This window comes from Anabrus simplex, chromosome 2 (assembly GCF_040414725.1).
Source record: "Anabrus simplex isolate iqAnaSimp1 chromosome 2, ASM4041472v1, whole genome shotgun sequence".
Lineage (NCBI taxonomy): Eukaryota > Metazoa > Arthropoda > Insecta > Orthoptera > Tettigoniidae > Anabrus > Anabrus simplex.
Window position 1 is genome coordinate 327,487,738 of NC_090266.1, and position 27,494 is coordinate 327,515,231.

Here is a 27,494-nt window from a genome sequence, read left to right on the forward strand (position 1 = left end):
GCTCTTCAGCAACCCGCGCATAATTTTACTACTCTCGATTGTCGATACAGTCTCGTATATTTTTATTTTGTGACTTCTTCTAGGTGGGTCTAGTTGGTAATGTTTCATTTGTCATTACTCCATAATATTGTTACGAATAAAACACTGACTGTTTTATTGGACTAATTTAATACAAGATGACACAGTCACAATTATACTTGACAATGAATGACGATACTTTATTAATCAGTGGCTATTTGTAAACGTATATTGTACTCACAACGGATCTCCCGCTGGCTGGAATTACCTGGAATGGGCGCTCCTTCCGTAATTCTGATTGACAGGTCCCACCTTTCACTTCGCTTCGCACGCACCAGTCACTTCACCCAGCAGCTCCTTGTAGCTTCCTGTGTTCAAATACACGTCTGTTTACCATCACAACACACGACTGCTGTTCACTTAGCTCGACTACAGACAAAGCCGACAATTTACACAAATCAACTCACGTGACTGTGTGACTTTCCCTTTCGGATAACAATCACTGAACGAGAAATGCAACCATGCAAGCTAAGGGCGCCAATCTTTAAGTTGATGACTTAAAGATAAAAATTTATAATCAAGCCGGAGAATTAGAAATCAAAAGGCTAATTAAGGCAGATTGATTAAAGTGAACTAGAAAAATACTATTTATTATATTGAATATAAATGACGACGGTTTAACGAGAACTGAATTTAAAATAGGAAATTAATTTAACAAAAAGTTGAATGACTCTACTTCGCGAAAACTTGCAATATTTTTAACTCGCTTGCTCACCATGTAGTCTTGTTCTGCTGGTCCTTGGAAAGCTTCCATCCTTGTAGCTGGAACATCACCGGTCGTCTTTGAGATCTCTTCATCTGCAGCTAAGTACCATTCCTGCCTTGCTAAGTGCACCGACCACTAATTGGAAGATGGCTTCGACACTAACACTCCCTATTATGCTCTATCCCATATATTGGAGATGAGCCCTAAGTCATAGTTAGAAAAACCTCCTTGGGTTATGTGGAGAGGATACACAATTAATAATCCTTCCAACTTTACTGAAAATGTGCCCTGAAGTTTCATTTCTATCTAGTTTAATACTACCTATTGTCTTAGACTGGTACAAACCGGTCTAGTAGCCGAGCTGTACGTACTTCCTGATGAGAGTGGCTATACACCCCTCATTCAGAAATTCCTAAGTACCACGTCGTGGTAACGAAGTAATTAATGTAGAAGTGATAAACTATCACACTAGTCCACTATGGTACAACAACCATAAGACAAGTTCACAGACCTACAGCGATATACAAGATCGAAGAATCAAGAATCCAGAAGAATAATAATAATGAATGCAGAATCAAGAAGAATGACTCCAAGAGCTCCAACACGCCCTTTTATAACCTTCTCTGGCTCTAATTACAGGTCGCTACACGAGGTCCAATCAGTTGACACGTCTCTCCCCACTCCAGATATTAGAGTTGATGGGTCTTAACCATGATATCAACTGTTCTTCTATTAGCCCTTTCACTCAGTATCCATGGCAACATGACGCTCCTTTGAAAATATAGGTGGTGATCAGTTTGAATTATTCTGGTCGAAATACGGTAGCTGTCGTTATAACGCTTGAACACGTGCTCGCTTTTCCCAGAATTTGATGTCTAAATTTGTCCTTCCTTCTTCCTCGGTGATGTGGCAAGATAGAGGAAATCTACTGCAAGTTAAATTTAAACGAATGTCGCAAGAATCTAAGTGAATATTAGGATATTCAGCCCTCGTTTACAAGTCGTAGTTACAAAGTTATGAAATGATAGTGAGCAAATGATCAACCATGAATTATAATACAATTACATACCAAGATAAATATCATGACGTTAATTCCTGAATTAATTACATATAATAAAATTAACATAATTACACTGTGACGTCTGGAACGTTACATACGCCCCCATGAGTTCTTAACAAATATCACATGAGTTGAGAACTCACACTCTTACTCCCACATTGACTTGAAATACCTCTATTACCTGCCCATTACGAGCGACATTATTTTCATACAATTAATTATATCTCACTGTTTCCATATCTCTCTTAGACTGCTTACCATTGCGAATGTCTGTTATTTCAGTTCATCTTGAGGTTTAGATACTAAATTATGCCCAACATGAGCAACTTTCCATTTTTTTAAAAACAGGATTATCTTTGAGAATATAACATAATATATATACAATTCAGATTACAAACTCTCCCGAGTGTCTATTAGTCCTTTTACTCTCCATCTTTCCGACATTCTTTGCTAGATAGCAGTAACACGTTCTCTTCCAATCTTTTACATTAAAACCATGGAAAACAAATGATACAATCAATTTACACCTTAATCACTCTCTCGAATGTTTCAACCTTATCTTGAAGCAGGATGCAATACACTTCACACGAATACACACGCGATTTAAGCTCACGGTAAAATTATAGCAAGTTAGAAATGCACATACGGGAAAATTAATTATTTGCCATCGTCAGCTTTAATTAGCCTTCGGTAACATCTCAGAAAACAGATAAGATATAACATTTCATGGCCTCACATACAGAAAACAGATGATCTATCGGCATGAACGAGCGTAAATCTACCGCTACACACAAACACCTCCCTTGTTTACAAACACAACTAGGAAATACCACCACAATTGAGAGGTAAACTCATTCCGCTCGTAGTCTGACATAACAGGTAGCAACTTCCCCGAGTTACTGACCTATATCTCACAATCCGGTTCAGCCACCTCACACGACAGGTATCTCCGTAAACTACTAATGTTATATGAACCATTCATTACGCTCTCGCATTCAATACACAGACGTATTGATCCATTACACTTAGGCACGACAATTAAGGGATTAACGTATTGACTGTTTGATAATTCAATCACATCGTCTGCTAACATAGCTTGAATTTGATCCTCTACGGCTATGGCATATTTGTGTGGTATCGGATACCGCGGTCCGCTGAATGGACTCTTATCCAGCACAGAAAAAGAATGCTCGTACAGATGGGTAACACCAGGTTTATCAGAGAAAATCTCCATGTGTTCATATAACACTTCAAATAACTTGTCCTTCTGGACTTCATTTAACTGATTTCTACCTACGGCTTCTTTCAAGCCACATATTTTATCCTCATTAATCCACAACTGGCACAACTTCAGGCCCTCACTAGCCTCTTCATTAACTTTAGAAACCTCTCTCATTCTCCACACTGTACTAACTTCCGTTTTCCTTTGAATTTCCTCCTCAAACTTGACCTTGATATCCTCATTATTCCACCTCAAATTTAGCACTGCATCATAGTAATTTAACTGAGCCAATTTTAACGTTAACCAGTCAGATCCCAAGATAAGATCAAATATCAAATGCGGAATTACCAAACATATCTGAACGCTAATAAAATTATTAATACAGATCGGAACAGCTACTTGTTTACAAATTTGCTTACACCTCTGTCCAACAGCCGTAATGATGAAAGTAGACTTAACAGGCATTTCCTCCAACTGAATACCCTGTTTCACTAATGACTCATACCACTGAGAACTAATACATGAGATTTGGCTACCAGAATCAATCAAAACTTTAACCCACGCCCCCCAGACTTTCAATTTAACAACGGGATTGACTACTTTATTACTTGAATCTCCATTATTCTGCTCGGGTTCATACAACAAATCGTCTCTAACATCTAGGTCATATGGTAACACTTTCATGACAAGACACTTCGCTACCTTCGTACTAGGCTGGAATTCTGACCTAAGATTACAGCCTCTAGTTAGTTTAAAGGTTCCCTTTGTGTATTGACGTTGGACTCATTAGTACATTGCTCTGGCCCCCGTTGGGAATTTCCTGTCCTATATTCAGGTGCTCCGCTCCTACTGTTATGCTGAGGTCTGAACTGATTGCGAGCTTCGTGATTCTGTGTTCTTCCGTTATGTCTCATTCCGTTGTGATGACTAAAGCTCTGTATATTCTCCGTTCTACTCCTAAGGTTACCTAAAGCATCAAAACTGCCTAGTAGGTTCTCCATCTCCTGAATAGTACCAACTCTTTGCATGCAGGCCGCTTCTCTCACCCTGTCCGGAAAATGTCTCAAAAGTAGTCTTACTACATCAGACCCCTCGGTTATACCATCTAAGTTCTGACAAATCATGACATGGGCCAGGAAGTACTCGGTCATAGTGACTCCCTCATGCTGTTTGTACCTCCCAAATACCACCCTTTCTTTCTCCCGAGCTTGTATCGCTTCATTCCAGAATTTATCTCTAAACTTATTTCTGAATTCTTTCAGGTTCGTCATCGTTTGCCTATATACCATGAACCAAGACCGAGTTTCTCCTACAAAAGCATGGTCAATATTTTCCATAACGTCTTCCCAGTCCATAGACCCTTCCTCTAGACGCTTTTCAAATCGTTTTTCTATCATCTTAAGGAAATCTAGCGGGTTCGTTTGTTTCCCATTAAATTTAGGTAGTTCAATTTCCCTAATGTAGCTATTTCCTAGACATTGCTTTCCCGTGAAAACCTGTTTATCCTTTGCCACCTGTTTTAACTGATTTTCTGCTTTCTCCATCCGGCATTCTACATCTTTGTCTCTCCTATCAATTTCGCTCTCCAAATTAACCTGCTTCTCTTTCAATGTCCTAATTTCAATCTTATTCTCTTCAGCTATCGCAAACCTTTCTTCACTTGCCCGCGTCTCATCTTCTATTCTAAGCTTTACTGTGTCTATCTCTTGTTGGACGTGGTCTTTGAATACCCGTATTTCCCCTCTTTGAGTCTCAACTCTCTTATCAATACTAGTGACCTGCCTCATTACTTCCTCCCTAGTAGAGTTGTTTTCCTTCCCCATTAATTCCAACAACTCACTCCTCTGCTCTACAAATTTCTTTTCTACCTCTTGTTTGTTTTGCTTAGTTATCTCTTTCTGTTCCTCTATCTGCTTGTTAAATCTTTCATTTTGTTTAAATAATTCTTGTAACTGTTTGCTATGTTCGTCCATCCTTTTATTAGCTTCTACCTTGTGTTCATTCAATGCCTTACTTAATTCTCGTTTAGTTTGTTCTACTTCATTTTTAATTTCTGATTTAGTTTGTTCTACATCTGTTTTAATTTGTTCCAATTCATTTTTTATTTCAGATTTACTGTCCTCTATCTTACTCAACATTAACTGCATCATTCCCATTAACTGATCATTATTATTACTTTCATTGTTAGTGTTTACTTCCGCTTCGCCCCCCATCCTACTATCATCTGACTCCATACTGACTTCTTTCTGCTTGCCTTCACTCTCCATACTACTTACACTTCTATCTTCAATTTCCTCTACTAGACTACACAACTCTTCCTCTGAACTCAATACGTTATTGCCTTTTATCGCCCGTCCACTGCGCTACATCCTCTCCTCTTTCGTCTGATCAGCCATGACCCTCCCCATAATCAAACACTCCTAATGCAACGTGGATATCCAAATTTTACCCATAATACGAATTCTGATATCGTTACTGTCATTAACTGCTCCGTACTTAATGATTTTCTCGCCCTACGTTGGAGCGGCATTTATGTGACTTCCCCTTTCGGATAACAATCACTGAACGAGAAATGCAACCATGCAAGCTAAGGGCGCCAATCTTTAAGTTGATGACTTAAAGATAAAAATTTATAATCAAGCTTGGACGGACTCTTATCACAGGGGTGGGGCGATAGTGCACTAATCATTAAGCCGGAGAATTAGAAATCAAAAGGCTAATTAAGGCAGATTGATTAAAGTGAACTAGAAAAATACTATTTATTATATTGAATATAAATGACGACGGTTTAACGAGAACTGAATTTAAAATAGGAAATTAATTTAACAAAAAGTTGAATGACTCTACTTCGCGAAAACTTGCAATATTTTTAACTCGCTTGCTCACCATGTAGTCTTGTTCTGCTGGTCCTTGGAAAGCTTCCATCCTTGTAGCTGGAACATCACCGGTCGTCTTTGAGATCTCTTCATCTGCAGCTAAGTACCATTCCTGCCTTGCTAAGTGCACCGACCACTAATTGGAAGATGGCTTCGACACTAACACTCCCTATTATGCTCTATCCCATATATTGGAGATGAGCCCTAAGTCATAGTTAGAAAAACCTCCTTGGGTTATGTGGAGAGGATACACAATTAATAATCCTTCCAACTTTACTGAAAATGTGCCCTGAAGTTTCATTTCTATCTAGTTTAATACTACCTATTGTCTTAGACTGGTACAAACCGGTCTAGTAGCCGAGCTGTACGTACTTCCTGATGAGAGTGGCTATACACCCCTCATTCAGAAATTCCTAAGTACCACGTCGTGGTAACGAAGTAATTAATGTAGAAGTGATAAACTATCACACTAGTCCACTATGGTACAACAACCATAAGACAAGTTCACAGACCTACAGCGATATACAAGATCGAAGAATCAAGAATCCAGAAGAATAATAATAATGAATGCAGAATCAAGAAGAATGACTCCAAGAGCTCCAACACGCCCTTTTATAACCTTCTCTGGCTCTAATTACAGGTCGCTACACGTGGTCCAATCAGTTGACACGTCTCTCCCCACTCCAGATATTAGAGTTGATGGGTCTTAACCATGATATCAACTGTTCTTCTATTAGCCCTTTCACTCAGTATCCATGGCAACATGACGCTCCTTTGAAAATATAGGCGGTGATCAGTTTGAATTATTCTGGTCGAAATACGGTAGCTGTCGTTATAACGCTTGAACACGTGCTCGCTTTTCCCAGAATTTGATGTCTAAATTTGTCCTTCCTTCTTCCTCGGTGATGTGGCAAGATAGAGGAAATCTACTGCAAGTTAAATTTAAACGAATGTCGCAAGAATCTAAGTGAATATTAGGATATTCAGCCCTCGTTTACAAGTCGTAGTTACAAAGTTATGAAATGATAGTGAGCAAATGATCAACCATGAATTATAATACAATTACATACCAAGATAAATATCATGACGTTAATTCCTGAATTAATTACATATAATAAAATTAACATAATTACACTGTGACGTCTGGAACGTTACAACTGCTCCATACACTGAACTACTCAACACGTATCACTCGGCTAGACAACAAAACAATACGACTGAACACCAATCCCTAAACAACAACCACAACTCTTAACTCCAATACTCCAGCACACTACCATCATGACGACACCCTTTCAACATTCTTGTTCGCGACGAACCTGCTTGGATATAACTGTTGATGAAGTTCTAATAACTTCGGGTGCGTCCGGAATAGGATCCTTCTAGTGTTTCGTTCCAGATAATACACGGAGACACCAGATGGACAGCACAATACAATGAAAAGCCGTCACATGCCCTCAGGCCAGCCAGACCTGCCTAACCCTTCATTCCTGCCATAAAATATTGGAGGGGACTTCCAGAGGGCTGGCAGTCGTATGAGACTTCCCCCATATCATTGTTGCTTATGTCCTGGAGAGCCAATTTGTATATACTGTATGGACACCAAAGCGCCTCTCTCTGGCATCTTGCCGTTATGTCTCTGTAAAGTACGAAATTATTCTTTACATCTTGTTAAAACATGAGTTTAATCATTGCTATCGCAGGTCGCTTACAGGCGTCAAATAGAAAGACCTGCACCTGGCGAGCCTAACCCGTCCTGGGATATCCCGGCACTAAAAGCCATACGACATTCCAATCATTGCTATGACTTTTCGGCAAGAAATTACATGGCTACGTAATGAGAACGTTTGAGGTTAGTTGTACGCATCCTTTATAAAATGCTGCGGTAGTTAATCTTCTTTCAGCTTCAAATATGTCTGGGCCATATACAGATGATATATATATTTAATGATTTAAACATTATCTTGAATTTAGCTGTCAGAATTGATTTTGCAGATTCCTTCAAAATGAATAATTTATAGATAGGTATTTCCTTTTTCGCTTTCTCCTGGAGCCCTAATAAGGTAGCCCAACAATTCACCACAGATTACTTTCTGATAATTTTAAATTTTCTCAGGAATATAAACTTATGTACAAAAAATACATTAATTGAGATATCGATATTGGTATGAAAAACTTGAGCTAGCTGACATGTCAGACGTTATTATACACAGTTCAAAAAAATTAGGGGAACATGTTTTGTAACTCTGGTAATGAACGTTAATTTGGTAGATGGAGTTCCAATGGTCGTACAGCATACCTTAAGACCTTAGCTACTCAGGGTATGTCAAATCGAAGTGATGCTCCATCTGTAGGCATAACCATGCATTAAACTGTCAGGTGACCCCTAAAAACAAAAACAAAGTGAATAGCGGTGCATTCGTGTGTTGTTTTGAGGTACACAGACTACTGCGGCCATTTGAGCACGTTGTACGTCAACCAGCACATCCCATGAGACATCTTAAGGAGGTTCAAGTCGCAAGGGCCGTCACTTTGATCCAGGAAGGATGTACTTTTCGTCGTGTTGCTGTGGATCTCAATGTATCTCCGTCAGTTATTCACCGCTTGTGGAATCGCTGCAATGAGACAGGCCACTTCACAAGGAAGGTTGGACAAGGTCATGGACGCATGACAACCCCACAGGATGACCGATATCTGATTATCTGCGCGTTGCGGCGTCGTTCAGCAACTGCAAGGGAACTGCAACAAGACCTCAGGAGGGTCACTGGAGTCACAGTATCTGATCAGACAGTATGGAACAGGTTAAGAGAGGTGTCCTATCGACCCAGACGTCCTGTTCGAGTGCCCCGTTTAACGCTGCAACATCGCGACGCTCGCCTTCTCTTTGCCCGTACCCACGTCAGCTGGCAACTTCGCCAATGGAGACCTGTGTTGTTCACAGACGAATCCAGATTTCCCCTGACACAGCGTGATGGACGTCAGCGTGTGTGGAGACGCCGTGGTGAGCAGTACATGCCAAACGTTGTCCAGGAAGGCGACCGATTCGGACAAGGTTCTGTGATGATGTGGGGTGGCATCAGTATTGTTGGCCGTACTGATCTTGTCGTCGTCTGTGGTAATATTACCGCTGCTGGCTACATCGAGCAGATACTGCTACAGCATGTGTTGGTTGTTGCATACGGTGTTGCCAGGGCTCATGTAGCGCGCATCACCAGAGCTGTCTTGCGAGAACTGGGCATTCAAGAGATGAAATGGCCAGCAGTGAGTCCCGACCTTAATCCCATCGAGCATGTGTGGGATAGGCTTGACAGAAGGGTTAGTGGGAGCCCTGTTCCACCACAGACTCTCCAAGACTTCGAACAGGCTCTCATTGAAGAATGGGACTTGATACCGCAACGTGACCTCCGTCGACTTATACGGAGCATGCGACGTAGGTGCCAAGCTGTGATAAATGCTCGTGGAGAACATACACCCTACTGAAGCTCTCCAAATGTGATAAAAATCCACCCTGGAGGACTGTTATCACCTTGTTTTCGCCCCTATTTGGACCTTTCCGTTTGTGTCTGAAAATGAACGCGAATCCATCGATATTCTTTTGTATACTTCAACGGTAAAGAATAAAGGTTTCGTTGTTAATTTACCTGGGTGAGACGTATTTCTTTTGGAGCATGGCATACGTTCAAAAACATGTTCCCCTATTTTTTTGAATTGTGTATAATAGTTACCTAACCTAGTTACGATGGGAATTCAAGATATAAGTTACACCTGTCGCTCGAACCTGATGGCATAGCATAACCAGCGTGGCACATTGTCCGAACGGGATACGGCTGCCTGTAGCGACACTTGTGCTGTAGTACTTGTAAGAGGTGCGTCACGGTACGTAAGTAAAGTGACGCATCAACTGGAAACGTACGGCACTCCAAAGTTGAAGTACGTGGAACGATAGGCTTGTCGTGGGCAAAACGTCGCAATCGCACTAAGATTCGCTGTGAAATTGTGGTGGTGTATGGTTCAAATGCACTGTCACGTGGAGCCATTATGAAATGGTGCCAACAATTCGAACAAGGCCGCACAGACCTGGATGAAGATGATCAGACAGGAAAGCCATGAACGACGACCACTGAAGACAATGTCCTGCAAATCGACTTAATGTTCTGCAGCAATAGAAGGATGCGTATCGCAGACATTACACTGGAGATGGGCAGCGCGCATGCCACATAAGCTGGATTAATTATGCTCAAATTGGGTTCCGTGATCATTGACACCCGAGCATAAAGCAGCATGGTTTATGGCTTCCCTGGACTTCTTACAGTGTTTCTCTGTGGAAGGCAATGAAGTTCTAAGCCCCGTAATTCCCGACGGTGAGAAATGGGTGCATCATTTCACACCGGAAACAAAGAAGGCGTCTGTGTGTGAGATAGAGACACATTCTCGAAGGTGCTGAAAAAATTCGAAATTGTGCCATCAGTAAGGAAGGTCACGGCCACTCTTTTCTTCGAAGGGAAAGGAGTTGTTTTACAGAAAATGTATTAATGTTTTTTGATCGATCCTGTGGCGACCATCCCCTTCGACTTTCTGCTTTCACTGCCAAACTTTGCGGTCGTTGCAAATGACCGTAAAGAATGGGAAAGTCCAGCAAAGGCACTGATCTCGTGCATGACAATGCAACACCACGTAAGGCACGCACAACACGAACGTTGCTTCACCGGTTCCGATGGGCGGGATGACAGCATCCGGCATACAGTCCGGATCTTGCACCATGCCATTTCCATGTGTTGGGCAAGCTGATGGAACATGCGGGTGGAATAAGAACAAACAGTTGTCATCCGACCGTTCCTGTACCAAGGGGCGGATTTCTATCGCCAGGGAATTGAACGATTGGTAGAATGTAACGACAGATGTTCACAGCGACCGGTGACTATGTCAGAAATAGTGTGGCTTATCTGTGTCCCTTTGCATTGTACTGGGTAACTCACTAATCGTTCATTAACTTCCGTAATCATATGTAACTTACTTTTTGAAGGCGCCTCGTATATGTTTTAGTGCTATAGGACTGTAGTTTAAGGCATTATTAAAATATATCATGATCATCATCTTTACCTAAGATATGAGTATAATGTGTTATATTTTTATTGCAACAATTCATATTTATTCATATCTTTGTTTTTATATCATTGCATTTTCTACAATGATTTACCGAATTAGTTAAGAAAAATATTGTTGATCTATTTGCTATTTTTCTGCTGTTCGAATTTTGAGGTTTATGCTTGTATTTTGAGTGCAAGATGATTTTGCAGTTGATGTGACGTTCATCATTGACATCCTCATCAACTTCCGTACTACATACGTCAATAACAACGATGAAGTGGTTTCCCATCCGGGCAAGATCGCAGTACACTACCTCAAAGGTTGGTTTGTGATCGATCTCGTAGCGGCCATCCCCTTCGACCTGCTGCTCTTCAACTCTGATACGGATGAGGTGAGTGAGTGATGGGTGGGTAGGCTCATCCCTCATAGTTAACACTGCTCATACACTGGAAGAACTGAGAATTATTCATGGTCGTGTCCATTGCTCCACGTAACGAAACATATCAAGTGGCAATATGGCGGCATTGACAATATTACAACGCTTATATTTAAGAGCTAAGTCTGATATTTTGATGCTCACACTGTATTTTGTGTATCCACACTTTATGCCAAGATGTTCTAGTTTACGAATGGAAAGTCAACATTTTCACTGATTTACCATAAACTAGACCTGAAAATTTTGAAATGTAATAATCAAAAAATCATAATCGTTCGTAATCGGCAATCTTCTCAACATTCATTCTACATGTGTTAGTAACAAGGACAATATGGGTTGTCATCCACACAAGTTCACAGTACACTACCTCATGCCTATACTGTACTGCCACGATGCGAATGTTTAATGATACTATTAAATTTAATGTGAGAGTTCTAAAGATCACTATGGCAATTTTTGTAAGTACAGTATTCAAATCATTGCTTTCAAAATCTTGAAATTTTAAGGGCCCGTTCCGTGATGCAGTTTTTTCACTTCCTACGGAAACTAATCACTATTTCACTTATAGATTACAACATCCAAATCAGAATAACAAATTTTCGATATTTCGATCTTACCTTCGTGTAGTGTAAGAATCTATTGCATACCTGTCCACAAATGAATTCAGATGACTTTGCTTTTCTGCTGTTCTGATTTCCTTATTATTCTCAAATCTTCATAATTTCAGTGATATTTTGATCATCCTGCTCCACTGTTTTCCCTGTACGCGCATTTAAATTTTTTATTCTGTATACACTTTCTCTCATTTGCCTATACTCTGCAAAAATGTGTATTTTCGTTTTCAGTTAATCAGCTTTTCCCATTTGCTGTCATTGTTTTTAAATTTCACTCTATTTTAAGTTCATACCGTAAACATTGATAGAGTGGCTAAAACAGATATTCTGTGTTCGATTCTCACTCACTGTCACTTTGTGCTCACTCTGTATGTAAATATGACTTAGATGTATTTTATAATAATAATCAAAATAAAAAAAACCCATGGCACATAAAGCGCATTGATTGCCGTCAATCCAGAAAGTTACATAATCTACAATCGAGGAGGTAAAACACAAATATATTTGTAATTGTGCCTTGATGGACCTTGGCCTACCAAGCGACCGCTTCTCAGCGCGAAGGTCTGCAGGATATTAATCGTTTAAAATTAAAATCCCATGAAACAGCCAGTAAACGAACCCAGGGCTCCGAAGATTAAGACTTTTAACATTCAGAGGTGGAGCCGGTCAATATTTTATGATAAAAAAGCTGACATTTCTGAAATAGTTCGGACATTTCCACTAATACTTGTCGCGATGAAAATTTGTGTATCCTAATACAAGTACTATAAAATCATGAATTGCATCTAAGGAAACCTCTTATAAACTTGTTCTGTGTGTATAACATCAAACAAATGTCTTATGTTCATCAATTCAGTTAGAAATGGCTCAGAATTGAAGTACCAAGTTGATGGAATTGTCATTAGAGGGCTCAGAAATTAACTTTACTTTTATGAGTTCTGATGACAAGTTATAAATCCTAAAGTTTCCGTTCATGGTCACATTTTTCTTACAATTTTTGATGTTTCGACTCTAGGTACTTTCATTCTTAACAGTAATCAAAACGTTCTGTTTCGAAGAGACGTTTAAAAAGATTTTTTCTCCTATTTCATTGATACGTATTGAGTTTCATGATGAAATGTACATGTTCAGCACATAAAGCGCATTGATTGCCGCTAATCCATAAAGTTACATAATCTACAATAGAGGAGGTAAAACACAAATATATTTGTAATTGGGTTATATGGTTGCCTGTGTCATGTTATCTTAACGGAACTGTAGTTCTCTTACCAAAACAACGTACAAGAATTCTTAGGTGGCACGAACGAAAGCTTAACATCCTCGTCGTTACTAAGTTATTTCGTTCACTGGCGTGGATCATTTACACTTCTTGAGGAGCTGCTACACTATTGCCTACATGCTATAGAGTAGCATTCGAAAGTATGAAAATTAATATACTTCGGTATATAATAAATTGGAACACTCGAAATAGATGACGTATAAGCAACAAGTTGTATTCTTTTGACGACTCATTTATAATTCTCAGTTCTTCATATGATTCATACGCAAAATACACGAATTTTTCTGGTGATTTGACTCAATATTTGTGTTATTTGACTTCGTAGACTGTGTAGTTTTACGCACAAATTGTAAATATTAACGCAGCAACCACAGGCAGTGGAGCGCACACCACCGACCAGGAAATGTATCTTGCATTTCCATAGCCTTTACTGATACAACCTTATCTCAAAATTGTAAGAGTTTATTCAAACAATTATAACTACTTTAAAGTAAATGTATTTTCGAGTACTTTAAATCGGCTTAATATTTACTAGTTTATAACATTTCTAGTTTTGCAAGTGTGAAGTATCATTGGCTCACCAGATAGTTTTAGTAGGCCCTACTTAAACTGTAGACTTCCACTGTTCTGGCTGTCAGAGCCATGTTCTTTTAAATTAATCATCTTATGAATTCAAACCAAATTCTTAAAGAGTTTAATTTAATTCTGCGCAACTTGAGTTATACTTGCTTTGCCTCCTTGAATCCTCGTGGAAAGGAGAGTTGAGTGGTGGTTGTATACAACACTGGTCGGTGCCGTGTGGGCTCTGACTACTGGGTGAGTTTCATTGAGTAGAGTTTGTACGTTTCGTAAACATAGATCCATTTCAATGGGAAGCATGGCTTCCAATTCTGTTACTGGAACTGTTCTATAGGAAACTAGATTGAATAAAACGTACTAGAGAGGATAGATATTACTTCAGAGTCTTGGTGGTTTATTGTCGTTTGGAAGAAATACATTTGACTCAGAAACACATGCAGGGCGTTTGAGTTTCGGCTACAATTACATTTTAGATGGTTTCAGTTAGTTAAGTACTCATAATGTTAAGAAAAGAAGCCATACAGATTGCAATGTAAGTAAAGGTTGTCACCCAAATGAAGACAGTTTTTGTACCAGTTGTCTTTTAAGAAGTAAAATTGATGTATAGCAATTAATCATTAATATATAATTCCAAGCGATCTAATCTTGTTTTTAGTATGTACCTCAGCAACAACAGCGGTACTCTACTCAGCAAGTAGGGGAACTGATTCTTTCATTCGATTATATTTACTTTAAATATTAACTGAAACAAAGGTTTAGAGAAGCATGAAGACCTCTTGCACCAGTCTCATGTGAGTATATGGACCTAAACTAAATGTAATTTTATTTCATTTGTTTCTGATGTTCAGCAATCTAAGCAGAGAATGGGTGTGCTCTGACTCGACATAATTCTTAATTCATAGCGTTGTAGTTTAGTATCTAGATAAGTCACTTTAGATCAGCATGGATATGGGGAGACCAAGTTACCTGAACACGAACTTTCCTGTGATTTCCTGCTAAAGCAACAGTGTTTTATTTCATCTTCCTCTTGACTGTAAAAATACATCTTCTTTACTGCTTTAGTTGTTGTTTAAATGTGTTGTTTTCAGTAGAATTTTACATTTTACAGTTGGGCTTGGATGCTGATGAGGTTAGTTTCTGACTATTTTTGTTTTGTTTTGCTTTGTTCTCTAAAATATTGGAACATACAGGCAACTCTCGATTTCCCCTTTGTAGACCTTCTAAACTGCGAAGTTATGATGCTCGCTAGGATTGCATATGTTTGTGCTTTCTTTCTGTCTTTGTGTTTTATTTATTAATCGATTTGTACGGAACACATTGTGAATGTTCTTGCAATGCTGTGTGGACTGATGCTGTTAATGGTTGTAATTCACTTTTCTATTTGAATGATCACATTTCCTAAGAGAGCTACATGTCTTGTATTTTTTCTGTCTGGTATTTAAAGCTGATTTCACACCCTTTATTTCTTCCCTTGTAATCCCGGACAATCGAGAGTAGGCTGTATAGCCCTTCTTTATTATTTAGGAACTCATTTTCACTTTTAATACTCTTAAGGGAGAATATTGTATTACAAATTAATGCATGCTTTAACTATAAATGATAGACCACTTTAGCGCAGTTATTAACTCACAAAGGAATAGTTTGTTGGAGTTAGAATATTTGTTTCTTTTAATGACTGGAAGTGCATAGGAAAACGGAACGCGATGTATAATTTCTAGCAACATACCTGTACTACACTTAAAATTTTCTTCTACATTAGTAATAAGACGGTAACTGGGAAATCAAATTCTGTAAATTCGTTTTAAAGGCTCTCATTACGGTGTATTTTAAATTACCATTTGTGGAGCTAATACGATGCCCGATATTCTTATCATTCTGATACTTAAATTCGTGATGTTTCTTTGCGACAAAGTGTTCCTTTGTGAATTAAGGTGACAGTATTAAATTGTAAATGTTAATATGAATGTTTGGTTTGATGACATGAATTGGATGAAAGAACTGATTAATTTTGGGGATGAATCAGCACGTTCTCAAGTTAAAATTGAAACACTCCTTGTAATATTTCCATTTGTGTGTTCAGAATCAATGAACTATGGCACGTTTTCGAAATCTTCTACCATATAGAATATTTTTTCCTACTTAAAATATTTATTTATAGGTTTAGAATCTTCATCCCTTTTATGTAATTCTTTACACTACATGAATATTCTGCACTTTTATAATTACTTCTAATTTAATATCTCTGAACTTAACAACTTAATAGTTCAGTCTGTCAGTTCTCCTTAATGGTACAATACATCTCCGTCACATGAGAGCTACAGCATCCACTTAGTGGTGCCCCATTCTGAGTGGTTGCTGAAATGCGTGGAAGATGAGTGCCTGATGTAATGACTATGTTAATGCCCAAAGAAAGTTAAAAAGTGTTAGTGTGTTTTAGAATTCTAACTTATTAAGTGTGAGTGGTATCTAGCTGCCCTTTCCCGTTAGATTATGGTAATAGTTAAAGTAAATTTTGATTTTCACCAATTTATATTATTTATTTAATAATTTGTCTAATAGTTTGTATAATGGTATAGAATAATGAATCTTTGTCTCTATGGATTGTACTTGATGTTAGCTTTTGAGCTTTGTTCCTGTTCATGCTAAGTGGTGTTATATTGTTTATAACGCAGCTTCTATTAAATTTCAAGGCTTGCCATTTCGCTGATGTCTGGGATACCGTTCAACTCTATATCAATTTATCTCTGATTGTATCTTCTTTCGAAAATGCACTTCAAACTATTATATTGCATTCGTTAGACGAAACGACATTGTTGACGTCGGAAAATCGGTGAATTGATTTCGTATAATTACTTCACTTCTGGTGTTTAGTTTATCATTGACAGTTTCGCGTGGAAAATAATTCACCTTGAAGTACCCCAAGGTGAGAAAGTGGGGTACCGTATATTCTTGTAAAATCAGATGAATTTTGTGAGTGGAAAATTATGAGATATCTCTAGACAATAGATGGTAAAGCCAGTCAGTCAGGTATTATGTTTGAAGTACTTTTTAAAATACTAAGTACATTCCCAAAAATGGAGAACATTGTGGCATACGTAGTACCTGAATTACACTGATACGGTTACAACCATGTTATTTCGAACGTATGTCAGCAATATGTGTGCACGATACTGATCATTTTCACTTGCAGAGAAAAGTGATAGAAATGCAAAGTAGCTTTTCAAAATATTCAATATGGGAGAATTTAGTCAAATTTTGCGTGTTTGATCATAGGTCCTAGGAAGTGAAGATATTGCTTGCATCACCTGCTTGTAAGTATACACGTTCAGGAAAACTTCAGATCGTCAAATAATATGCACTCCTTTTGCAAGCAATTCTTCAAATACCCAAATGTGCCAAGAAAATATTCCTCATTTTATGCTAATACAAACTTGGTAGATGTCAGGTGGGGGTAATCGTGGCATGTTGCTTCACATCTTTACAATTTATTGGCACTTCTGCATGTTGGCATTACAGTACACATGTAAGTTGCTCTCATCACTGACTAGAGTCTAGTTCCCTTGTGAGGGATTTCACAGTAACTTTTCCATTTTCACAGAATAACCTAGTGTATGTGAATCTGTAGTATGGCGTTTTCTACTTCCCATTCTTCGGCTGAATATCTCTCTGTGATCCATGTGATTCTCAAATTCTTTTATTTTTGTCGTTTTCCTTAACTGATATTCGTTTCATTTTATCTTTCGAACAATAAGTAAAACATACATATTCGTAACTACAATTGATGTTTAAATATATGTGAACCGGCAAATAAAATATTGCTATGATTACTCCTTGTAATAGAAGCAATTCAATATTTTCTAATACTAGTGTAAAACCGAATTATACCTACACTCCTACATTCTTAAGAGTAAGGTTATTCGTTGAAAATGGAGAAGTCTTAAAGCGGTTGTGGAAGGAGCAAGCATGTTCTTACTTGTTGTGAGTTGCATGACTGTGGGAAAGGACCTGCATTGCCATGGAGATGACGGTGAAAATCATCGATCTTGTTCGTATTCCTCCATGTGACCAAACGACCTAGTTTTCCCTGTGTTCATGCCAGGTATGGTATATGACCTTTTGGATTAATTATTTTCCGTAGGCTACAGAGGACTCATTTATTTAAATTTTTCTCCGCAGTCAACGATTCTTCTTCTTGGCATTTATTTTACCATCTTGAAGATAACATAATTCAACTAGAGTAAACAGACATCTGGCCTATTTTAATCGTACTTGGGGTATGATAAACTGAATAAAGAACACATGAAAAAATTTTAATGGGGAATTTCTGAAATGCAGTATTGTTTACCTTCGTGATAAAGATTTCAGAAGCTAGTATTTTAAATGTGAGGATATGGAGGCCTAAAGTGAAATGAAGTTCACGTTATAAATTAGTGTACCCTTAGTTTCTGTTCTTGACGTTCGTTTTATTATGAAAAATAGTTTGCTGCATGGCTGTCAAGACAAATTCTGAGTGACTTGTTACAGTTCCTGGGTACCATCATGGTCAGTCTTTTTACTCTACTGGCTGATGCAAGAGCTCCTGAACTGCCAGGAACCCTACTAACAGGAAGTTTTAAGGATTCTACTTTAGCCAGAAATCTGATTCATATGGAATGTGAAGAAGAATCAATTCATTGAAAATAAATGGATTACAAAATGTTAACGGAAACTACTTAGACTGGAATGTAGTATTAAAAGTTGCTAACACTTCGTACAGCTGATAGATATTATAACGCTCAGGGTATGAATGCAGTTAAGGAGAATAGCGCTGTATATATTATATTGGAGGAGGGGGGGTTGAAAGGGAAGCTGTTGGTTTATTTATTAAGAGCAAATTAGAGCTACGTGTTCTTCTCTTTTCATCGAAATCAACGCTTAACCCACCAGACGTGAAGTCGTCTTGAGGGTATTCATGGTTAATTCGATTGTAAGGGAGGACATCACGCTAACACTAGAACCATAACTAAATGTCTGTTTGTCGTATTTCATTCATGGAATTCGTTTACTCTAACTCAAAGATAATCGCTAGCTACCTCAGTTCTCTTCAGAATTTGCTGATTTTCTCCACCTTACACCTGTTTTCAAGATATATATATAATGGATTCAAGCAAACATATTTGAACATTGAAACTCCTCCAAAAGTGTTCGCACTGAAATACTGAGATAGAAAAATAATTCGTTGTACTGGGTGTGGAACGAGTCCAATTATTAGGCAGTGCTCTGTCGTTTATAAATAAATAATTTAAGTTTCTCTCAGTTCCTCATAATGTTTAGGACTTCTGCTGGTACTTCGGTGTGTTCTGGTGTTGCAGAGTGTGTTTTAGCCGGTTTATTATTTCCACAGTGCTCATTAACTTCCCAAAACATGTGGCGGATGTTCGGATCTTCTCTCAATATATTTCAACAATTCATCCTGAATTGGTAGGTTGACTCTTGTGTGTGTTAGTTTTCAAACTCTATCCATCAAATCCTTCCTTAATTCTCAGTCATAAAATAGAGTATTTCTGAGAAGAATAACAAAATATAACGTGATACTATTCAATTGATCGAATGAATTTCTCTCTATATCTCAGAGTATTAAGATATTCTGGAATGTATAATTCAGACGTCGTCAAAATCCACTCAAATATTATGTTCCTATTTCTCAGGGGAAAATTAATTCCAAAGGCTGGTACTTAACTCTTCGCGTTTAATGCCACCGCACATGACTACTTTCATCTGAAAACCTACTGAAGTGTCATTCTTTCAAACGTCAATTACGATGTTTACAAGTCCTCGTATTCTCTTAAATCTTACATTGTTGGTGTAATGGATTCACTACTGACCTTGTAAGAACTTAATATATCTTCTAATCTGATTTAAGAACATTTAAGAACATTTAAGAACATTTCTCTGATCGTGAATAGTCCAGTTTCGATATAGCAGACTGCAATTCTTCTTCTTCTACTTCTTGTCCTTCTTTAACATGGGGACGCGCACTCCTGGCCTCCTCCAGTCTTTTCCATGTCCTCCTTTTCTGGGCAGTCTTCATCCCATTCACTCCGGTGCATCCCTTTATATAATTGTCCCACCGACCGCTTCCGTAGTGTAACGGCTAGCACTATCAGTTGCCGTCCTTGGAGGCCCGGGTTCGATTCTTGGTACTGCCAGACATTTAGGAATGGCATGAGGGCTGATATGTTGTTAAAATTGTACATTCAGCCTACCATCATTTGAGCCCCGTATGTGATTAAAATGGTACACGTAGCTCACCTCCATTGGAGGTGTGAGTGGAAAGAGCTGGACCACCTCGGGATGAGGGCGCGAGTTTGTCCGGCTCCTGGGCTGAATGGCCAATATAGAGGTTTAGAGGGCCCCGGGTTCGTTTTCTGGCCGGGTAGGGGATTTCAGTCTTCAATGTTTAATTCCCTTGGCTAGGGAACTGGTTTCTTTTGCTGCTTCCACCATCGCTGCAACTCATCCACCATACACGATACTATCCTCCATCATAAAAGCACGAAATTCTCACGCATGGCAGAAGCCGCCCACCCTCGTCGGAAGGCCTGCCTTGTTAGTGCTGCATCAGGCTAGCAGTAATCGCACAAAATTATTATTATGATTATTATTATTATTATTATTATTATTATTATTATTATTATTATTATTATTATTATTATTATTATTATTATTATTATTATTATTTAACCTGGGATCATGCACGCCTGGATATAGGCCTCCGCCACCATTTCAGCGTTTCCACTCCCCATACATAGACATTTTAAACGGTCCCCCAATTGCGCAAGAAAATACTGTTCTTCCCACTGGTTCCCTGCAGTCAGATTCGGTGAGGTCATCTTTTCTATTTCATTAGTTTCTGCCTCCATTTCGAAATCAGGTACCGCCACAGTGATTGAGACTAGCTGGCAGACCTTCACTCGGCATTGACTTCCACGGCCTGTGTCGTAACCGCGATGCTGTGGCTAAAACCCACACACTGTTCGCCCACTGCGGCACGAATATCTCAGCGTGAACAAGACTGACCTACACCTAATACGTAGCTATGTTGAATGCTCGAGGGAAATAAATGCCACCATCTCGAACTCTGCACAAATCACATTCTGACTTCTTTAAAGAAAATTTTTACTCAGTCATTTATAGGCAATATATAAAAAGTCGTATGAATTCTGCATAAAGAGGAATTGTTTTAGTCACTTAAGGGTGCATATATGGTATGACTCCAAAGTTACTTGTTGTACTAATAAATTCGGTATTTTAAAGCAAACTTCCTTCGGGAATTTTTCGCTAAACATATTCTAGTAAACTGCGTGAACTAGTCGGAAGAATTGATGCGTGCGAGAGCAGTGGCGTAGATAATATCGTGCGATGTCTGAGATCGTCACACAATCAGCACACATTATAGGAATTTGTGGGTGGCGTACTTCTTCGATTCCATCGGCTTTAGATTACAAAAATCTACAAAATCGTGGCACAAACTTCCCTCATTTGATCTCCATAACCCAGCGCTGGGGGATTAACTGTATAGACTGTTCTTTCCGCTGACTCCCTGCAGTCAAATTCCATGAGGTCGGTCCTCTTTTCTATTTCATTAGTTTCTGTCTCCATTTCGAACTCGGGTATCGCCACAGTGATCGAGAGTAATCTACGTTGAAATAGTGGCCAAAAACGTCTCTTTGCGTGGCTTCATTCGACATTTTGTGAGGAGGTGAAAACCAAGTGTTGTATGATTATAATATAAGGTTCAAAATAACTTAGGAAAAACACTCATACCTCAATAATTGATATATCGGAGGTTTTGAATTTTACTGGATCCGAAAACCTATTTAGGCCAACTCGAGAGTTTTATAGGAACATCTAGAAGTTACCCATATCGTCGCCATAGGACATATCTGTGTCGTTGCGACGTAAAGCAAATATAAAAAAAAGTTACGCACCGGGCAAGTGACTGCACAGTTTGAGTCACGTAGCTATCAGCTTGCATTCGGGAGATAGTGGATTCGAACCCCACTCTCGGCAGCTCTTCCGTGGTTTCTCCACTTGCACACCAAGCAAATGCTGGATCTGTTCCACGGTCTCTTCCTTCACACTCCTAGCCCATGCCTATCCCATCGTCGCCATGAGACCTGCCTGTGTCGGTGCGACGTAAAGCGAATTGTTGGAAGTTACGTATCGTTCTTAAACCACACAAGAACTGTTGTGTTCAACATTGAAATAGTGGCCAAAGACGTCTCTTTGCAAGGCTTCATTCCACATTCAGTGATTAGCTGAAAACCAAGTGTTGTATGCTTGTAATATAGGCCTAAGATTCAAAATTTTGGAGTGAAAATGAGCAGGTTCTTTGGAAACCCCAGCAGCCCATGTAAAATCACTCAGAAAAAAGAACGGGTGCATGGTGCTGTACACTTATCTCACAAACAATTGAACCACCGAACTCGATAGCTGCAGTCGCTTAAGTGCGGCCAGTATCCAGTATTCGGGAGATAGTAGGTTCGAATCCCACTGCCGGCAGCCCTGAAAATGGTTTTCCGTAGTTTCCCATTTTCACACCAGGCAAATGCTGGGGCTGTACCTTAATTAAGGCCACGGCCGCTTCCTTCCCACTCCTAGCCCTTTCCTGTCCCATCGTCGCCAAAAGACCTATCTGTGTCGGTGCGACGTAAAGCAACTAGCAAAAAAATAAACCAATTTAACCTATAGATATAATGTTTATAGTAGGTATCCGCAGAGTCTGTCTCTGCGTGGGGGAGGGGATTATATTGTGATAATAATTAAAATTATGTCTGATAACATATTAAATGTAAGGAAAGTGCAATACATTTTTGAGCTATTAAATATCAGTGCACAAGAACATGAAAAATTCAGATGTAATTGTTTAGAAAGTTAAATAGAATTAGAGAATTCACTGAATTTTGCACTTTCAAAGACAAGCCCTTTAGTTGACAAACTGATAAATTCAGATAAGGTAACTGAAGACTGAAGAATGGCAGTATGAAATTGTTACTATAGATTTTGTTATTTTGATCATAACTACTATTGCAACGAAATACGCAGCGTTTATACACGATTTTGTCTGATCAGTGCTATAGAGAGATATACCCTAATGGGTGATAGATGAAGAACTTAAGAACTCATAATATATTACCAATACAACTGGAATCTTCGCCAATAAATTTCAACGAGATGACAAATTGAGATATATGATCAGGATCGTTGTTAGAACTTCTGAGTAGCTCTTGGGCGAGGTGCTTCCTTGTATGGCAATGTGGACACGTAGCTTGATAATTATGAATCCGCAATCATTGATAATTTATAAATTCAAGTAAAAACGTTATAGCAATTAAATATATCTTAATATTGAGACTGGCACCGTACTGAAATCCATATACGTCACATCTAATTCCGTTCTTCCAAGTCAGCGCTACAAATGGCGTCAATATCTCGTTTTACAGACAACTTCTCAGTACTTCTCAGCATGTGAGAAGGGTTTCAGCCGTGATCCCGGTGGCATGATGATGTTCACTCTTTGTTCTTGTGTACTATTCTCGCATGTTTGGCTGTTAACCATCATATGGCTCTACTTTTCAACCGCTATGCATGTGTGTTAAGTACCGTAGTTGGATGTTTTCGTTCCCCTCTTCCTTCTGTGTGGATATGTGGGTATGTGCCTTCCTCCTAAAAGAAGAGTTTCAAAAGCACACGCCATTTCTACTGGAAAAGAAACCTAAATTTTGTGCATTGCTGGCCACGTTATGTGGCAGTGGAGAAATTTCAGTTAAGCAGTGTACCGCTGTGATTAATTTTAGTGATTTATTTTGTTTGTAATTCTACTCATTTGGTGTAGATTATTGAGAAGGGCTGTCTTTGTTGCATAAATGACTATTGGTAGGGGATATTCTTCATATGCTCCTGTACTAGGTTTGTAATGTACCACAGAATTTATTTGATTTCTAGACTGCACGTGTGAAGATCATTCTGCTCTCAACGCCCAGAAGTACGGGTGCTACTGCTATCTGCAACTAATGTCAACATGTCATACAGCAGCTTTTCAAATCCGCTGTCAGTACGGCCTCTGCATGCTTTTCTTAAGTAAATATATTAATTTGGGAAAGGTTGAATTCAAGTGTAAGGTAATTGCTACAAAAGGAAGAGAAAGGGCAATCCTTCATAGGGAGTAAGGCAGTCTGGAATACATGAGGAGGCTAGAACGATACTGAGTGTTAACGTTCTGGTTATAAGCAAAAACGTTCTCCCTCTTTGGATGCATTCGTTCCCCTCTTCCTTCTGTGGGGATATATGCCTTTCTCCAATGCCGTAACCCAGGAAGTTCTTACGGTGTGTGTGGGGGGGGGAGGGTGTGTAGGAATTTTCGGGGGCATAGAAAACAACAATATTTATCGAATATAGAAGTTTCAAAAACACTTTTTGAGTGGTAAAATACAGTAACTTTTACAATTCAACAGATTAAGTGGAAAGATCAGTTCATAGCAGTCTACTGGGCGCCATACCACGTGCGTACAATGCGAGAAAAAGTTCTGACATTTGCTTAAAGTTTTCACTATAATTATTTAAAATGTTTAGAGGTTTGATGGATTTTGAAAACTCGTCTATCTATATGTTTACTAAAAATTGATAATTGAAATTAAGAAAAGGCTATCCGAGTGTCATTTTTAATTTGAAAGCTCGTCCCTGTTTACGTATTAGGATTATATGTGAATTTCATTCGTTTACAACTTACATTTATAAAGATATGAATTCAAAAACCACTGCATAGAAATCCATTTCTTTATCACTTTTACAATATTCTGAATTTATTAAAGTTAAGTGCTTATAGTCAAAGTATCTTTCATTGAGCACTGTTAACATACAACTGCGCTGCGCGAGCCATTCCGCGTATCTGACATTGGTCTTCCCATCCATTATATTCCTTAAGACTGATCACGCCTCTCATCCACGTACGGATATGCATTCCATCTGAACAATTTTCGTTGTGTCCATTTCCTATGCTAATGTGTAAAGAAAAATACGTCATACTGCAAGAATGGGTAAGTATGTCATGCAAACATACATTCTTGCAGTACGGTACATTAAGGCTCATTTTCCTTTAAACATTAGGATACGAAAATGAACTCATCGAAATTTGTTCTGATGGGCTGCATATCAATATGTGGCTGTGAGGCGTGACTAGTCTTAGGGGAAGTAATGGATAGGAAGAGCGTTGTCATATTCGCGGCTTTGGCATAAAAGCGACGATATATGCCTTTTCCAAGTCTACCGCCGCCATATACACGTTACCTCCTCTTGACTTATCTTATTTATCTACTAGCTGATGTACCAGTGCTTCGTTACGGGATTCTAAGAAAGACTGTCTTTGTGGTTTTCCGAACTACATCAGTGCCTGAGAGTGGGGACTGAATCGCTGGAATGCAATGAGGAACCAGTTTGTTACATACCAGTAGTATCAGAAAATGTATGAACCAGAGGAATGGCATGGTTAAGAAGAAAGTTAACTAACTCCCTAGCTACTTCCCCAATACTGAAGCGGCGCGCAGCTGTGAGTTTGCATTCGGGAGCTAGTGGGTTCAAAAACCACCGTTGACAGCCCTGAAGATGCTTTACCGTGGTTTCCCTTTTTCACACCAGAAAAATGCTGAGGCTGTACCGTAATTAACGCCAGGGCCACTTCCTTTCCACTCCTAGCCTTTTCCTATCCCCTCGTCGCCATAATACATATCTGTGTCGGTGCGAAATAAAGCAAATAAATAAAAAAACTCGGTATACAGCAGTATACCTTAATTAAAGCCAAGGCCGCTTCTTTCACACCCCTATTCCTTTCCTATCTCATCGTCGCCATAAGACCTACCGTGTCGGTGCGACGTAAAGCAAATTTTAAAAGAATCTCGGTACGCTGCAGTAATCCTATCTATCGGACATGACTGGCAACAGAAGGCACAAAGCACATCACAACAAACAATGGTCAATGTAATGTTATTGTTGTTCAGTGTTATGAACTTTCTGTATTGTAGGCCTTCACATTTAGTTTTCTTTCGACTCTGTGATATTAGAGCGTCTTACGAAATTATTTATAGCGTAGACTGTAGTTCCTTATTCCCCGACTTTACATAACGATTTTTATTAAATTCTGTCAACCCATTTTCTTGTGCTTTGGCGCTGATATTGAGTTAGCAACAAGAATCTAAATCCAAATTGTTATCGTAGCCGGTGCGGTAAAAATGTATAAGACATAAATGATTGGAAATTTAATACTATATAACTTTAGTAACGTAGTATTTGTCTATAGGACCACTAATAACACAAATATTTGAGAATTAAATTGTAGGCTTTCCCCTAAACTACCATTCCACTCAGCATGAATAAAATTATTTACGGCCTAGGTTATAGCGACTTCTTTCCCGACCTTGCATACCGATTTTCATTAAGATAAGAGAACTAATAACATAAACATTTGAGAATTTAACTTCAGGCCTTCCCCTAAACTACAATTTCCTTCAGCGTGAATAAGATTATTTATGGCCTAGATTGTAGCGACTTATTTCCCGACTTTACATACAGATTTTCATTAAATTCTCTTCAGCCGTTTTCTCGTGATGAGTGTACATACATACATACATACATACATACATACATACATACATACATAATACAGACAGACAGACAGACAGACAGACAGACAGCCGGAAATTACGGAAAATTAAAAAGTGCATTTCCTTGCTACTATGGACACGACCGATACAGAAATACCATCCTTTTTAAATTCTGAGCAATGTACAGACATAACTCTTATTATATATATGTATATAGATTTTGTAAGACACCCTAATATCACAGAATCGAAAGAAAGCTAATGTCAAGGCCTGCAATATAGAAAGCTCATAAACTTTATCAACAATAACATTACATTGACCATTGTTTGTTGTCATGTGCTTTTTGTCTTCTGTTTCCACTCATCCCCGATAGATAGGATTACTGCAGCGTACCGAGATTTTTTTACAATTTGCTTTACGTCGCACCGACACGGTAGGTCTTATGGCGACGATGAGATAGGAAAGGAATAGGGGTGTGAAGGAAGCGGCCTTGGCTTTAATTAAGGTACAGCCTGGTGTGACTAGTGTGAAAATGGGAAACCACGGAATACCATCTTCAGGGATGCCGGCAGTGGGGTTCGAATCCACTATCTCCCGGATGCAAGCTCACAGCTGCACACCCCTAACCACACGGCCAACACGCCTGGTCGTACCGAGTGTAACAGCCTGCCTGTATATTGGCGGGAAGTAGCTGGGGAGTTAGCTAACTTTCTTCTTTAGCATGCCATTCCTCTGGTTCATACATTTTCTGATATTACTGGTAAGTAACAAACTGGTTCATCATAACATTCGAGCTATTCAATCCCTACTCTGAGGCACTGATTGGAATGAGTAGTGTGCATATTTAACGGAATAACGACAGACGAGTGTTCACTGCAATCTGCGACCTGCTTATTCCAGCTCTGGAACTTTGGACTG

At 38.9% G+C, this 27,494-nt stretch overlaps 1 protein-coding gene across 1 annotated transcript in view; it reads left to right on the forward strand.

Annotated features, from left to right (window-relative positions):
• sei (seizure) overlaps positions 1-27,494 on the forward strand; it is a 520,652-nt gene that overhangs the window by 113,644 nt on the left and 379,514 nt on the right. Inside the window, exons 3-4 of the mRNA XM_068225985.1 lie at positions 11,240-11,421; positions 15,047-15,067. Of these exons, the coding sequence (XP_068082086.1) occupies positions 11,240-11,421; positions 15,047-15,067 (203 nt within the window). The remainder of the gene's footprint in view (positions 1-11,239; positions 11,422-15,046; positions 15,068-27,494) is intronic.